A 12810-nucleotide genomic window follows, 5' to 3' on the forward strand; every position below is an offset into this window, starting at 1 on the left:
ACACAAGGTTGCTAGGGAAATTTGGTGCATTTTTGATGTATAAATTACATTTTTGGAAGAGTGTTTTCTCCAGGGGTGGGAGTTGAAGGGTTGCCATTTCAGGTAGTGACAATTCACTTGAGGTATTTGGGAGTGCAGGTGGTGCGGGACTTCGTAAGCTAAATTTCATGAGCCTGGTGGGGAGGGTGAAGGAGGATTCGGAGGGATGGGACAGTCTCCCTTTGTCATTGGCTGGCGGGGTGCCAGCAGTCAAAATTAATATTTCGCCATGGTTTCTGTTTTTGTTCCAGTGTCTGCCTGTCTTTTTGCCAAAGTCATTCTTTCGAATGGTAGATTGGCTGGTCTCGAATGTGTGGGCAGGGAAGGTGGTGAGGATAAAGAAGGCGGTGCTACAAAGACAGCGGCAGTCGGGGGGGGAAAGGGCCTTCCGAATTTGGAGTACTACTGCTACTGGGCGACAAATGTGGAGAAGGTGCGGGGCTGGAGTAAGGAGACGGAAGCTCTCTGGGTATGGATGGAGGCTGGTTCTTGTAAAGGGTTGGAGTTGCAGGGCTGGCAACGGCACCGCTGTCGTTCGCCCCTGTAGTGGTAGCCCCGCTGAAGATTTGGGGGCAACTTCAAGTTGTGAAGTCGAGGCTGATGCTGATGAGAGGAAATCATGGGTTCGAGCAAGAGAGGATAGATGTGAGGTTTCGGAGATGGGAGGAGAAAGAGGTAAAAGAGATGAAGGATTTGTTTCTCGAGGAGCGACTTGCAATTTGGAGGAGCTGGGGGTGAGGTATGGGCTCCAGCGTGAGGAGGGCTTCAGGTATATGCAGATGTGGAATTTTGCAATAAAGGTTTTTCTGAGCTTCCCGGTGACACCGTCCTCCTCATTGTTGGAGGAGGTGCAGTTGATGGCGGAGCATTGGAGACTGATCCACAGCAGGATTATGGAGGAGGATAAGGAGTCCATGGAAGGGATTAAGGCCAAGTGGGAGGAAGAGTTGGGATGGGGTGGAAGAGAGGTTCCACTAAAGATGGGGCTTGTTTGTTTTACATTTTGGTGATTTTGTTGCTGTCAACGGGTAAGGGGGGTAGGGGGTGTCAGGGAGGGGGTTTGTATTGTTGTAAAAATGTTGAAAATTTTAATTAAAATATTTTCTCAAAAAGAAGGGAACTGTGGATATTCGCTAACGACCAGACAATGTTCAGCACCATTCCCGATGTTCAAATGCAGTAATCAGGACAATATCCAGGCGTGAGCTGACAAATGACAAGTAACATTTGTGCCACATAAGTGCCAGGAAATGACCATGTCCAATAAGGGAGAACCTAACCATTGCTCCTTGCCATTCACAAACATTACCGTTACTGAATCCTCCACTATCAACATCCTTGGAGGTTACCATTGACCAGAAACCGAACTAGACTAGTCACATAAATACTGTGGCTACAAGAGCAGGTCAGTGGCCGTGAAGTCTGCAGTGAGTAACTCACCTCATGACTACCAAAGGATGTTCAGCATCTTCAAGGTAGAAGTTAATGTGTAATGGAATACTCTCCACTTGCCTGGATGAATGCATCTCCAACATCGCTGAAGAAGCAGCCCACTTGATTGGCACCCATTCAACAGACATTTGTTCCCGCCATCGCTGATGCACAGAGGCAGCCATGTGTACCATCAAGATGCACTGCAGGAACTCACCAAGGCAGTAATTTGGAACGTACGACCACTAGCATTGAGAAGGTCAAAGGCAGCAGATGCCGGTGAGCACTACCATCCGGAGAGGTTCCCCTCCAAACCACTCATGATCATAGATTGAAAATTTATCGCTGTTCCTTCAGAGTCGCTGGGTCAAAATACTAAAACTCTGTCCCTAACAGCACTGGGTGTACCTGCACTACATGGATTGCTGGGGTTCAGAAAGGCAGCTCACCTCCCCCTTCTCAATGGCAATTAGGAATTGTCAATAAATGCTGGCGCCAAGCCAGCAAAATCCATATCCTTGAATTAATAAAAGAAATCCCATATCTTGGCAGCTACCTCTCTCAAGAAGCCACCATTGATGAGGAGATCCAAAAATAGATCAACTGCACCAGCTCAGCCTTCTGGAAGTTATAGCAGTGGGTGTTTGACAAAAGGACCTCTGCAAGTCAATGAACGTCCCAGTGTAGAGACCAGTTGTCCTCATCATGCCCCTGTACTGCAGTGAGACCTGGATGGTTTGTCAGCACCACATAGCAACATTAGAGAAATTACATCAGCAATGCCTCTACCACATCCTCTGGATGTAATAAGGGGACCATTGAAGAAACATTAGTGTCTTTCTTAAAGGCAGATATACATGCATTCAGGCAAAACACCTGCAAAAAGCAATTTCGATGGGCTCGGCAATGGTTGAAAATCGTCTTTCTCATCAGGTGCTGTTTTCTCAACTCTCAAATGGTCAATGTGTGAGGGGAGGATAAAGAAAACACTTCAAAGAGACTCTGAAGCTCTCCCTGATGAGCTTAGGGCCACAATGTATTAATGATGAGGCAGAACGACAGAAAGAAGGATAGGAAAGGAAGTATTCCTGCATTCAGGATTCTATTACCTCGTGGGACATCCTGCTCCATGTGCCCAAAGATCTGTGAGTCAAAAGTCGGCCTGTTGAGCCACATGAAGCCCAAATTCAGAAACGTGAGATCTTAAGTTAACATTAAGCTTGGATCGAGGGAAATCCATCACTGCCGATTATACTTGTGTGGAGATTATACTTGTGTGGAGATTATACTTGTGTGGAGATTATCCTTGTGTGGAGTGTGTTTCTTTTTAAAGGAGTCCTTGCAGCTCCCTGAAGGGATCCATGCCACTTGTTGAAGAGGAGCTTCAGAGGATTTGCAAAAATGAAATGCACTCATATAAAATATGCAGCTCCACGTTGTCAGCCTCAGTAAATTGTTCGAGCTGTTTGCTTGGATGCCAGATACAATGCAATAAATTACATTTATATAGCACCTTTATCATAGTAAAATGTCCCAAGGTTCTTCACAGGAGCGTTAGCAAAATTTAACACTGAGCAGGGGCGTGATTTTACGGTCACGCTGTGGCTGAAAGGCAGCTCGCCGTGGTGCATAGTGCGTTGCCGCTGGGGTGGGGGGTTTGGGAACACTTCTGGGAGGCCACAGATCGGGCGCCATTTAAAAATGGAGTTCTGGCGAGCGGAAATCCTCAGTGCACAAAACGGGCTATGTGTGACCTCGGCTACACGTTCCCCGATGAGGCCCTCTATCTAACGTGAGTGCTGTTTTATAGCCTTGTGTTTCTCAGCGCTGGGAATGCAGGGAATGCTGGGAACGCCCCTAGTGGAGATGCACGTACTCTGCAAGGACCACAGGGAAGACAATCATTCCCACCCCGTATGCCCTGTGTGGGCTATTACATATCCTTAGGGGGCCGGTTTAACTCACTTGGCTAGCCAGTTGGCTTGTGATGCAGAGCAAGGCTAGCTGCGTGGGTTCAGTTGAGGTTATTCATGACGGCCCCGCCTTCTCAACCTTGCCCCTCGCCTGAGGTGTGGTGATCCTCAGGTTAAATCATCACCGGACATCTCTCCCTCTCATAGGGAAAGCAGCTTATGGTCACCTTACTATTACGTATCCCATATCCCCAATGTTTATTGTTTAATATTGGTGGCTGTTCCTTTAGCTGCCTACACCCTGAGCCCTAGAATATCCTTCCTGAACCCCTCTGCCACTGTTTTCTCCTTTAAGGCGTTCCTTGAAACCTATCTCTTTGAGCAAGCTTTTGCTCACCTTTCCTAATAACACCTCATGTTGCTCAGTGTCAAATTTTGCTAACGCTCCCATAATGAACCCTGGGAAATGTCACTATGTTAAAGGTGCTGTTCCTCTGGAGCTGCCTGCTAAAAATTGTGGGAGAGAAATCCAGATGAATGATCTTTAATCTTCCCCTTTTCCTGCAAAGACGTGCCGAGCTTTTTTTCTGGCATCTCCCCATATGACTGCGAACACAATTAACTAAATTGGTGTGTGCAGGGAAGAGAAGCTTGTGGCCACAAACATAACTTTCATTGTTCATTGAGTTGCTCAGTGTACTGGAGTCACCACCTGCTCACAGTTAATGAGGACACTCTACGCCCGTTGGTATTGTTAAACAAGAAATGAACAGGCCTTGAGCAGGAACTCTGCATAGTTTGATTCACAACTAATCCAAAGTGCTGCAAAAAAAAAATACAAATGATTCTAAATAGTCAGTTGTCCATGTAATAGTTGTGCTGTCACATTTAATCTGTCTTGTTATGTGAAGTAAGCATTGGGTACATAAATGTCAGGGCTGGAGGTAGAATAGGCATCACGTACACTACTTGCACGCATACTGAGGTCGAGGTTAATATTTAAAAAGTTGTAAAAGGTATCCATTAGTTCTCTTGCACTCAAAAAAACACAAACTTAATTTTAAGAGTCTCATCAAAGGGGCATTAATGGGTATAATTAGCAGAACCTGGCAATGCTGATTAATTAGATCTGGTGCTGTGGCCAGCTCAGTTGGTGTGGCTGGCTTCCAGCAGAGCATGGACACAACCTGTGTTTAAAATTCCTCAAAGGTCTGCATTGCTTTGGACAATTTTGGGAGGACTAATGAGAGAAAACGCTACCCCACTAGTTTAATGATAGTGATATTATGTGTTAAGATTTAAGATGGTGGCACAGTGGTTAGCACTGCTGCCTCACAGCTCCAAGGACCTGGGTTCAATTCACAATAATCTTTATTAGTGTTACAAGTAGGCTTACATTAACACTACAACAAAGTTACTGCGAAAATCCCCTAGCCGCCACGCTACAGCACCTGTTCAGGTACACTGAGGGAGAATTCAGAATGTCCAATTCATCTAACAAGCACGTCTTTCGGGACTTGTGGGAGGAAACCAGAGCACCTGGAGAAATCCTCACAGACACGGGGAGAAAGTGCAGTCTCAGCACAGACAGTGACTCAAGCCGGGAATCGAACCCGGGTCCCTGGTGCTGCGAAGCAACAATGCTAACCACCATGCTACCGTGCCGGCCTCGGGTGACTGTGTAGAGTTTGCACTTCCTCCCCGTGTCTAGGAGGGTTTCCTGCGGGTACTCCGGTTTCTTCCCATAGGTCAAAGATGTGCAGGTTAGGTGGATTGGCCGTGCTAAATTGCCCCTTAGTGTCCAAAAGGCTAGGTACAGTTACAACGATGGGTGGAGGCATGGGCTTAGATAGAGTGCTCCTTCCAAGGACCTGATGGACTGAATGGCCTCCTTCTGCACTGTAGTGATTCTATGATTTTATTCTATGTGGGAGCCATGTTAGGCACAGCAGTCATCAGGTGAGGAGCCCTGACTGAATGATGTTTCTATATGATTTTGGTTGGGTTGATTAGTTAATGATTTTGTGGTAAATGGTTTAGCACAGGGCTAAATCGCTGGCTTTGAAAGTAGACCAAGGCAAGCCGGCAGCACGGTTCAATTCCCGTACCAGGCGCCGGAATGTGGCGACTAGGGGATTTTCACAGTAACTTCATTTGAAGCCTACTTGTGACAATAAGTGATTTTCATTTCATTTCATTTTCAAATGCTGAAACAATGCGCTCGCTGTCAATCTTGAAGAAAACTGCATTCTAAGATCTGGTGATCTCTCGGGTGCAGATTTTACCTTTCCCAGTGTTACTTTGATTTCAACATCAGTTCAAGGGGATTTCTAGTGTCCAGCATTCGTGACATCGTCAAGCAGGTGAAGCAGCCAATCGTTTTGATAAATTCTCAGAATCAGCCAAGCAGGAAGTAAATCTGCAATTTCTTATAGAACATAGAACATAGAACAGTACAGCACAGAACAGGCCCTTCGGCCCTCGATGTTGTGCCGAGCCATGATCACCCTACTCAAACCCACGTATCCACCCTATACCCGTAACCCAACAACGCTCCCCCTTAACCTTACTTTTTAGGACACTACGGGCAATTTAGCATGGCCAATTCACCTAACCCGCACATCTTTGGACTGTGGGAGGAAACCGGAGCACCCGGAGGAAACCCACGCACACACTGGGAGGACGTGCAGACTCCGCACAGACAGTGACCCAGCCGGGAATCGAACCTGGGACCCTGGAGCTGTGAAGCATTTATGCTAACCACCATGCTACCATGCTGCCCTTATCTTTCACATTCTAAGCATTTTACAGACAGTTAAGAGTGGGACTCTAGAGATGTGGAATAAAGGTAAAAGCTGAAAAAATGTTTTTTAAAATTCTGATTTAAAAAATCTACGACTTTATCAAAATGGAGTTATTTTACTTGCAACAAGTACGAAAGTAGCTTCCCAGAGCCAATGAGGCCGTTCAGGAATAATTATCAACTTGGTATATTGTGAACAACCAAGTTATGTCTTATTCAATTAGTTTTCTGAAGATTTTTGAAGGAGACTGATATCGTAAAAAAAAAGTTCTCATCAACTCAAGTGATTTCTGAATATTTCTGTGGGACGTCAGCATTGCAAACCGTGAAGTAGTGAGGAATCACCGACAGCAATTTCTAGATTTCCATACTCAACAGCATCTGTAGACTCCAGATTTTGCTCTCAGTTTCACTGTGGTAGTGACAGCAGACACTGACAATTTTACTATTGTTATCATTGTGTAATCCAGCTCAATATACCTGAGCAGATTTCTGTGGATATTCTGTTCACATCACACTTTTCTAAAGGCAAGCCTCAAAATTACTTTTGTAATATTTTCAAAGTGAACTGGGTCCATCCAATTGTTGGCTGTGCGTGGGAGGTGTGTGGCATGTGTGTGGGTGTGGGCATGTATGTGCATGTGTGTGTTTATATCCTGTGAGTCCAATGGAGTATTAGTGGCGTATCAGCTACCTGCAGCGTCCCCCAAACCACATGAAGATATGCATTTTTAAGTGTCAATTCTATCCATCTGTCATCTAAAAAAGTACTGGCTTAGGCACACCCTCATTTTTGTTTCTTCGTCCCATCCGGGGATACTTGTGCCATCTTAGTTTGGCACAGATGGGCAATTCCATCAGCTGACCGACAGTGCTTTCTCATCACGTGTGGCTATGTGGACTCTTCCTGACATTGGCTGGCAATGAGGGCAACCACATTCATGCAAATCTTTCACACAAAAATTAATTTTCATTTTAATGGTTTGAGCCGTAATCTTTGAAATAGCTGCTGGTGAGGGAGAATAACTTTTTTTATTTTATAGTTTTCCAATTTAGGGACAACGTAGCGTGGCCAATCCACCTACCCTGCACATCTTTGGGTTGTGGGGGTGAGACCCATGAAGACACGGGGAGAATGTGCAAATTCCATCCGGACAGTGACCCGGGCCCACTTTGGAAGATGCACCATCATGGCACTATTGGGCTTGTGTCATTATCGTATTGCTGCTTGTGAGAGTTTGCTATGGGCATATTGCTTTTGCATTTCCTACATTACGACAGTGACCACAATTCAGATGTATATTATGGGTTGTAGAGCACTTTGGGATATCCTAAAGTTGCAAAAAGTGTTATATACATAGCATAGAAAGCATCATATCTGGCTGCATCACAGCCTGCCACTGCTCGGCCCAACCCCGCAAGAAACTTCAGAGTCGTGAACACTGCCCAGTCCATCACATGAACCTGCGTCCCATGACTCCATCTACATCTCCCGTGTAGGGGAAAGCAGGCAGAATAATCAAAGACTCCTCCCACCCGGCTTACCCGCTCTTCCAACTTCTTCCATCAGGCAGGAGATACAAAAGTATGAAAACACCCATGAACAGACTCAAAAACAGCTTCTTCCCCGCTGTTACTTGTCTCCTAAATGACTCTCTTATGGACAGACCTCATTAACACTACACCCTGTATGCTTCACCCGATGCCGGTGTTACGTAGTTACATTGTGTACCTTGTGTTGCCCTATTATGTATTTTCTTTTGTTTGATTTCTTTTCATGGACTTAATGATCTGTTGAGCTGCTCACAGAAAAATACTTTTCACTGTACCTTGGTACACGTGACAATAAACAAAATCCAAATAAATGTAAGTCTTCCTTTTTAGAAATTTCCTCATGCCCATTCCAAATAGGGTGGCAAAGCGAGAAAGGAAATTCCAGCACACTTCCACAATTCCAGGTAACTATGGGTGGTATTCATTTGAACATTTTAAAAAAATCAGATCTGTAATTTTGATAAGACCCTTGAATTAAATGTGCACAAGTACCTAAACACACAAATAGAAGAACAAGGTCCTAGAACCTAGGAAAAATGTAACATTGCAACTCCAGTCTCAGTTCCTTGCTCCAGGTAAGTTGTTGCTCTGCAGACAGTTCAGGGGAAACATCTCTTTGCTCCTCCTAATTATTGCATTCTCTTTACATGAATTAGTATAGCCTGATAAATGCAAAGGGGCAAAATAACTTTACTGTCAGAAACCTGCATTAAGTGTCTTAATACCTTGGATTGGGGTTTGCTGCAGATTGGGCCCTGAGCCTCAGCTGTAGAAAACCATCAAGCTGTGAGTGCCAATTGGGCATCCAGCTTGCCAGTCAGGGCCCTGGCAAATTTGGCAAACTCTGTTATGGGACTGGCCTGCAGGCCATGGAGGTGTGGGTCTAGCACAGCTTGGCAATGCCGCTCAGCTCTGCTGTGAAACCAAAAGGAGCACTCGTGGGAAGGAAAAATAAACAAAAGCACTATCCAGTTTTTGCCAAGCTTGAGAGTGGCATTCTAATAACAGGTATTACTGTCAGATTCATGGGGGTTAACTCTGGACACTCGGAATACTGTCAACTTGACAAACTGGGGCACTGCAATTAAGCCCTGAGATTGTATGAATGGGACCAATTTCCCTCCCCTAAGATTTTGTCAGGGTTAACTAACAACTACACATTGTGCCAATGTGCAATGATGAGTAAACAATGGACCATAATTTCAGGTTATGGTTATTCACAAAGCAAGCTAATTGGACACGAGAGGATGTGGCAATCAGAGGGTAAACATTTGTGTGAAAGACCAGAGGGACAACCCATGGATACGCTGTTAGTGGTATCTTCCAGGCACTTTTTAGCAGTTAGTTACTGTGGCAATGAGGTGAGGGCAGGAGTTCCCTTATCCTCACACAGCAGGAAAGGAGAGACAGCTGAGGAAACAACAACATTAAAAATAAGCAAGCGTATAATTGAACAGAAGCACTCAAAAAGAGATGTATTGCATTATTATTGCATGGCGACACGGTGACGCAGTGGTTAGCACTGCTGCCTCACAGCACCATGGACCCAGGTTCAATTCCAACCTTGGGTAACTGCGTGTGGAGTTTGTACATTCTCCCCGTGTCTGGGTGGGTTTTCTCCGGGTGCTGCTGTTTCCTCCCACAGTCCAAAGATGTGAAGGTTATATGGATTGGTCATGCTAAATTGTCCCTTAGTGTCCAACGGTTAGGAGTTACAGGGATGGGGGGGGGGGGGGGGGGGGGGAGTGGGCCTAGATACGCCGCTCTTTCAGAGGGTCGCTGTAGACTCAATGGGCTGAATGGTAAACGATTTTATGATTCTATTCTGCGTATCTTTGAAAGCATTGTAAACCTGAACTAAGGGAGAGTAAATTGTGCAATATTGTCATATGGAAGAGGAATTTTCATGGAGTGTACTGATGGTACTATGCATAGTGTGTGCACAGAGTTCATGCTAGTTCAGTGTAGCTTTCAGCTGTGACCCTGGTAGTAATTTCATGAGCTCATCTTGACACAGACTGAACCAAATCAACAGGCTGAACATTGGCTGCTTCGGATAGGTCTAGTTTGCATTGTGAATGTAAAAGAGGAGTCAGAAAGTGGTAATCATCACTTGGAGGGGGAAAGCCGTGTTCTTCATTTTCTGTTGAACCACAGCACAAAAAAGGAGCCAATTTGACTGTTCTTTGTAAACTAAGAAAGTTTAATGGCAGCCTAGTGTCAACAAACCTGGTCAGACTTTACGACTTTATAGCGGAAACTTATTTTCCAAAGGATTCATTAAAACTGCTCATTAAAAAAGTTGTTTTGTATCCTCCTGCTTTTGACAGTTTAAATAACCTTCATTATATTCACGTCAGGTTCCTAATCTGTTAAAGCAATATTAAATCAGAATGTTTGTTTCATTCCGTTGAAGATTTCAGATAGGAACTATTTGGAATGAAAATCTTTTTGCACAGTTTGAAGTCTTCCTTTACCATACACTTGAAAATGTACACTATTGATCTGTTTGGGGATTTATGATTGAGACTGTGTTGCTGCAGGGGATTCAGCACAAATGAGATCTTCAGGCAGTGAGAATAAAGTTATTAATCCCTGAACAAGTCAGTAATGTATTTGCAACTTACCTTGTAAAATAAAAGCTCTCACTTTCATCTTTTGTGACCTGTAGTGCTATACTTTCCATCCCTCCACTTGCCCAAAGTTCTTCGAAATTCTTATGTAATATTTCTTGTTTCGAATCTTGTTTAAATTCACTCTCTGAAAACGTTTAAGCAAACCCCTGCCCTTTTCTGCTGTGATCTAAACAATCAGTTTCAATTCCAATCTGATTTTCAGCCAACCATCTTGTGTGCTTTGTAAATCAATTCAAAACAGATCATACTTTCTCTTTAATTACCTTTTATTTTATTTTGTGGGGGGGGGGTAACATTTCTATTTGAATGTAGTTATTGGAATGGTAACACTGAAATTGCATCATTTTAAAATGAGCACATTTGCACAGATTTAATTTCACTTGGGAGAGAACCTTTTAAAATTATATTTGACCTGCTTGTTAGCAGTGATATTTGTACAGTTTGGGTACTCTTACTTTTTCCACTCATTCTAGGTCTCTGCATTTCAAAAACTGTGCAGCACAATTTTGACCTAAGCTTATATTTCTTGCATTTGTTAGGAAATCAATAGCCATTAAAAAGCCCCCATGGTGCAATAAAGACATTTAATTTAACATGCTCCAGTAATAAAATCCCTTTGATTATGAATAGTGTTGAATAAAGACGAAGCTCAAATTTGTTGTTATTTTGTTCCTACCAAAAATTTACATAAAGTGTTGACTAGAAGAAGTTCTGTAAAATGTCTGGTTTATTTTTCATGATCATGTAAACCGGTTGTTCCAAGAGTTGGAGAGGCTTATTTTTGGCCACCACTCTTAAAGACGCTTTGTTTGAAAGTAACCCAAAAAAAATATTAAAACCTACTTCTTTCTCTCCCCCTTGACAGCTCAAGACCTGGAAGGCCCCCAAAACGTACCCTGAGTGTCTCGTTGCCAGAAAATTCTCGCATTATGTCCCATGCAGTCCCAGGTCTCTTATCACCAGGAATCATCTCGCCAACAGGTAATGAAATCCATAAAATCATCAGCACAGACGTTGTAAGGCTCTTCAATTGAAATGAACTAATATTGATTGAATAGGCTTGTCCTTCAGGGGGTTTTATACTTTGCCAGAGGTTGGAATATTGGATTTTTTGAGTATTCATAAAAAACAATATAGCTTTGTTGTTACATTGTTTCAGATCCAATGTCACTTTTGCAATTCATTTGCTCAAGATATATTGCCATTTTCTCGAAGACGCAATTAGATTTGTTTGGTTCTATCATTTAAAAAGTCAAGGAAGGCTCTATTTCTAAATACTTGAATTTCTGTCTGCTGGTGATTTAGTTCTTTGAGTCTTGACTTAATGAACATCGATGTCTCCATCAATGAAACATATTTAGTACAATGTTGTTTTCACATACAGCTCTCATAAAGTGAATCTTTTGTTTAAAACATTCACCAGCAAAGTGAAAGTGTGTTCATATATGTTCTTTGGCAATGCATCTGTGATTTTTAAACATAAAATATTGGGCATTATTCAGAGACCCCCGTTGAGCCTGGCACTGCCCTGGGTGCAACGGGCAAATCGCGCGCATGCCCCAAATCAGGCTCTGTGCCAGGCGCCGGGGCCGATCGCGAGTCACCCGACCCGTACTGCCTGGCACGATCTGGATCTCGCTCTTGGTCTCGCTGGGTGAGATCCAGATCTAAATATTTAAATGAACCTTACAGCGTGTGAATTTCCACTGATTCGGGATGACATTTAAAAATGGCAGGTGGGTTCAGGATTCCCGACCCCATTCCAGGGCTGTCTCCTTTTCGGGGGTTTGTCTTTTAAGGGCGTGGGCTGGTTTCTGTCAACAGTCTGCAACCAGTACTCCTGACCTGGCCGGCTCCTTTGCAGAGTTGGGCATGTCCTACTCCTCAGCAATTTACACGGAGCCAGGCCAGCTTTTTAAAGAGTCATGGTTCACCACCCCTCAGAACCCTAGTCAACATGAGGGGTCCTTTTAAAAGGTAAGGTCAAAAGGTCCTCCACATGACCTCAATGCCAAGCTATACCCTTCAACCTACCGCCTGTGGCCTTCATGCTCCCTGTCCAAAGGTATGGCACTTACATGCCCATAGCATCCCTACAGTGCAGAAGGAGGCCATTCGGACCAAAAAGCCTGCACAGACCCTCCGAAAGAGCACTCTACCTAGGCCCCATCCATTCCCCATAACCCTGCAAATTCATCATGGCCAATTCCTATAATGTGCATATCTTTGGATACTAAGAGGCAATTTAACGTGGCCAGTCCACCTAACCTGCACTTCTTTGGACTTGGCCCACTATACAGCATATTGAACCAATTAAAACAGAAACTAAAGTGACAGTAAGATGTGTAAAAAGGTTTTTAAAAAGTAATTCATTCATGGAATTTGCATATTCTCCCCGTGTCTGCGTGTGTCTCACACACATAACCTATAGATG

General features: G+C 44.0%; 1 protein-coding gene across 6 annotated transcripts in view; it reads left to right on the forward strand.

The window, feature by feature from the left end:
* The window catches only part of dacha (dachshund a), a 468304-nt gene that overhangs the window by 196074 nt on the left and 259420 nt on the right, over positions 1-12810 (forward strand). For all 6 annotated transcript variants that reach the window (XM_038774441.1, XM_038774442.1, XM_038774448.1 and 3 more), the window contains exon 2: positions 11242-11357. In XM_038774441.1, coding sequence (XP_038630369.1) covers positions 11242-11357 — 116 coding nt within the window. The remainder of the gene's footprint in view (positions 1-11241; positions 11358-12810) is intronic.

Source organism: Scyliorhinus canicula, chromosome 17, assembly GCF_902713615.1.
Source record: "Scyliorhinus canicula chromosome 17, sScyCan1.1, whole genome shotgun sequence".
Classification (NCBI taxonomy): domain Eukaryota; kingdom Metazoa; phylum Chordata; class Chondrichthyes; order Carcharhiniformes; family Scyliorhinidae; genus Scyliorhinus; species Scyliorhinus canicula.